Source organism: Humulus lupulus, chromosome 8, assembly GCF_963169125.1.
Source record: "Humulus lupulus chromosome 8, drHumLupu1.1, whole genome shotgun sequence".
NCBI lineage: Eukaryota > Viridiplantae > Streptophyta > Magnoliopsida > Rosales > Cannabaceae > Humulus > Humulus lupulus.
Window position 1 is genome coordinate 60,818,250 of NC_084800.1, and position 3,161 is coordinate 60,821,410.

General features: G+C 32.7%; 1 protein-coding gene across 1 annotated transcript; it reads right to left on the reverse strand.

The window, feature by feature from the left end:
• Positions 1–1,242: 1,242 nt before the first annotated feature.
• On the reverse strand, positions 1,243–2,286 carry LOC133797441 (auxin-responsive protein SAUR32). The gene has a single exon (XM_062235336.1). It carries the CDS (start codon positions 1,803–1,805, stop codon positions 1,443–1,445), a length of 363 nt encoding a protein of 120 aa, XP_062091320.1. The 5' UTR covers positions 1,806–2,286; the 3' UTR covers positions 1,243–1,442.
• Positions 2,287–3,161: the final 875 nt, after the last annotated feature.

Below are 3,161 nucleotides of genomic sequence, written 5' to 3' on the forward strand. Positions count from 1 at the left end.
ATAGTTTATGGATATTATTGTTAGATGATCAAGTCATTATCTCACAATCAATATATCATATTATTAGTTCGATAATAAGAAAAGGATATACCACACCCACCATAATTCTTTACGTTCAGCATATAAAATTATGTAATAAAAACAAAAGAAATCTAGGGCCTGACAGATCAATACCATTTTCGAAATTAAAATTAAGGCCAACAGTGTACTGTGTCACTGCTGGTTAATTACTATGAAAAGAAATTCCAAAATTTGGCAGTAAGGTACTGAGACTTTGTGAATCGTAAGATATGAAACCTCAATTGACTTAATTGCTAGCTCAAAATGTGAATATTTATGGTAGATTCTTATAGTAGGGTATTACTTTTGCTAATGTGTTTTTTATTTTTGGAATTTGAAAAAATTATAATGCATTTATTTTATATAATGACATATATTGTAGTTATACCATATATCTCGAGTAATTTAATATGAAAAAATAATTGACTATTTGAACTCTAGTATTCTCATAACTTCTCGAAATACCTCATATAACTATCAAATGCTGAAAACATAAAAGGCCAGCAGGGACAAAAGTAATTCACTATATAAATATATATATATATATATATGACAAAATGACCACATTTGTTTGTTTTGTTGATCATCTTCAACAAGAACTGATCACCAAACGTGGAGCTCATGCATGAACCTACTCCCATGCCTTTGACTTTATTCTGACTATATCTCTATCACAACACTCTCAAAGTCATGACTCATACGAAGTTATTAGACCTGAATCATTACCAACACACAGTTATTCAATGCCTTATCTTGTGTTGATGGCTTATACGAAGCAGAAATAAAATATAAAATTGACATGTATTTTGATTTGGTTTTTTTCATGAATATTATTATGCAGAATAATTATTCTTTTATAGGAGGGAGTTAGGTGTAACAGCGTCTAATCTTCTTTTTTTATTAGTAGGACTGTTGAAAAGGATATCATAACAATGAAGGTTTATCAATTTAATACTGATCATAGATTTTAAGCGTTAGAAAATATATTTATATGATTATGATGTATGTATGGCTTCAAAGCAAACCAATTAGGGCCTACCATATTTTCCAATTTGCTACTTAATTTGCAAAACAAAAAAACGATACCCCTTATCGTTAGATATTGAAAAGCACTCACTCCCCTCATCATCATAACATTGAGAAAAGAAACCAAACATAAAAGAGAAAAAAGAAACGGCCACATTGATTAAAAACGTTTCTTTCTTTCTTTCTTTTGAAAAAGTGAAAGAAATCACTAAACGGCTAAAGCAATGTCTTTGAACAATTTTCCGTCATCAAGACATCACATTTGTCATCATCACCATCCAACTAAATAGGAATAAAGGTTTAAAAAAAAACAAAAATAACAATTCTCCAAATTTACAAAAGCCAAAGAGATTTGCTCAAACCCTAAAGCACCCAGTAACATGAAGGTGATGGTGGTGGTGGTGGTGATAGGATTTTTCCCTGTCAATCATGCCTTGAACGTACCTAAACTCCTCCACGTGGCAAGGAATGGTGATGGTACCCTTCTGATCAAATCCATACTCTTCTTCAGCCTCTTTCAACAATTGCATGAACAGAGGGTGATTAAAGTACATCACAGGCACCACAAATCTCTGTTGTTCTTCACCTTGTCCCACCTTGATTGCCAAACACCCTTTTGGAACGTCTCTGATTACAGCCTTATTCTTCGTCCCATGGTGATGGCTCTGCTGGTGGTTGTGAAGCTGAAAAAACCTTTGGCTTTTTTCTCCACTACCCATTTTTTTTTATTATTTCTTCTTTTCTAGATTTGTATTAGCTATAGTATATATAAAGGATCTAAAGTGAACAGACCTGGGTTTTCCAAACACAAATCTCACAAGAAAACGAAAGAGAAAGGCCACGGATCCGATGCTCCCATGGCTTGCTTCATTAGGGTTAGTGAAGAAGTAATCCTCAGAGACATTGGTACGTTATTCTTCATGTTTGATAAACTCCAAATACGAAATTAACGCATACCAATATATATACCCAACCAACCCAAAGAAAAAATATTGGATATATAGCCAGAAGGAGAGAGAAAGAGAGAGAGAAGTTTATAATAAGAAGCGGCCAAGAAAGTGTAGAATATAACATCACAAATAGTGTATAACTAGGGTTTTCTTGTTTTATACACACTAAAGTAGATATCTTGATGACTCTTGATCATCACCGTTGATCATATAAATGATATATAAAAAAATAAAAAATTAAGCTTAGTGGGGGGGTTAATGTGTACGTGTTTAAAGAGTTGGTGTTTATAGCTTTGCCTTTGAACGTAATAAGCGGTTTGTTTGAAAGAAGAAAAAAAAAATCACATCTTTGCAAATAAATGTGGCTTTATCGGATTGTGGGAGTGGTTTTGTTCAGTGAAGGTAACCATGGCAAGAGTGTAATTTACGAGCTGAGAAGGGGTTGGACACGTGTACGGTGAATGGAGAGGGGAGAGGACACGTGGATGGATGTGGGGTTTTGGATCATACAGGTAAGAGATAGCCGACAGCTGAGGTGTCGTTTATAGGAGGACAAATTCTTGGGACAACCAATAACAGGTCTCGAACATGTCCATGTGGATGTCAAGGTATCACCTTAATTTTATACCGTATGTTATACGTGTCAAGGGACACACATTCTTCTATGAAAACTATGGAAACTATTCAAGATACTAAATATCTGTCTTTTAATTGTGGTTTATATTATTTTATTGCTATTTACGTTAATTATAATAAAAAATGGCAAGCAAAGAAAAATTTTAATTTGTTATAAACTCCACCATAGATGGGATGGTAGTGGCAAGAAAATATATAAAAGCGAACCAATTAAGCCTTAAAAAGAGCAAAAGCTACTTTTTTTTTTTTCCTTTCTCTAGCCTTGTAATTAATACTCGTTTGAATTGAATACCTAATAAATCTTCAAATACCTGTAAATTAGAACATAAAAGTAGTAGCTGGAATTTTTGGTCAATTTAAACGGCAACACCTTAAATTGAAATTAACTTCCCATAAAAAAAAAACAATTACACAATAAAAATTACCCTTGTTTTTATGGAAATAATTTATTTGCAAAAATAGGCCAATTAATTATAATTTTTCAGTTGA

Bases quoted from the DNA above. Each gene is read 5' to 3' on its own strand.
- LOC133797441 (XM_062235336.1), bottom strand. From the start codon at position 1,805: ATGGGTAGTGGAGAAAAAAGCCAAAGGTTTTTTCAGCTTCACAACCAC.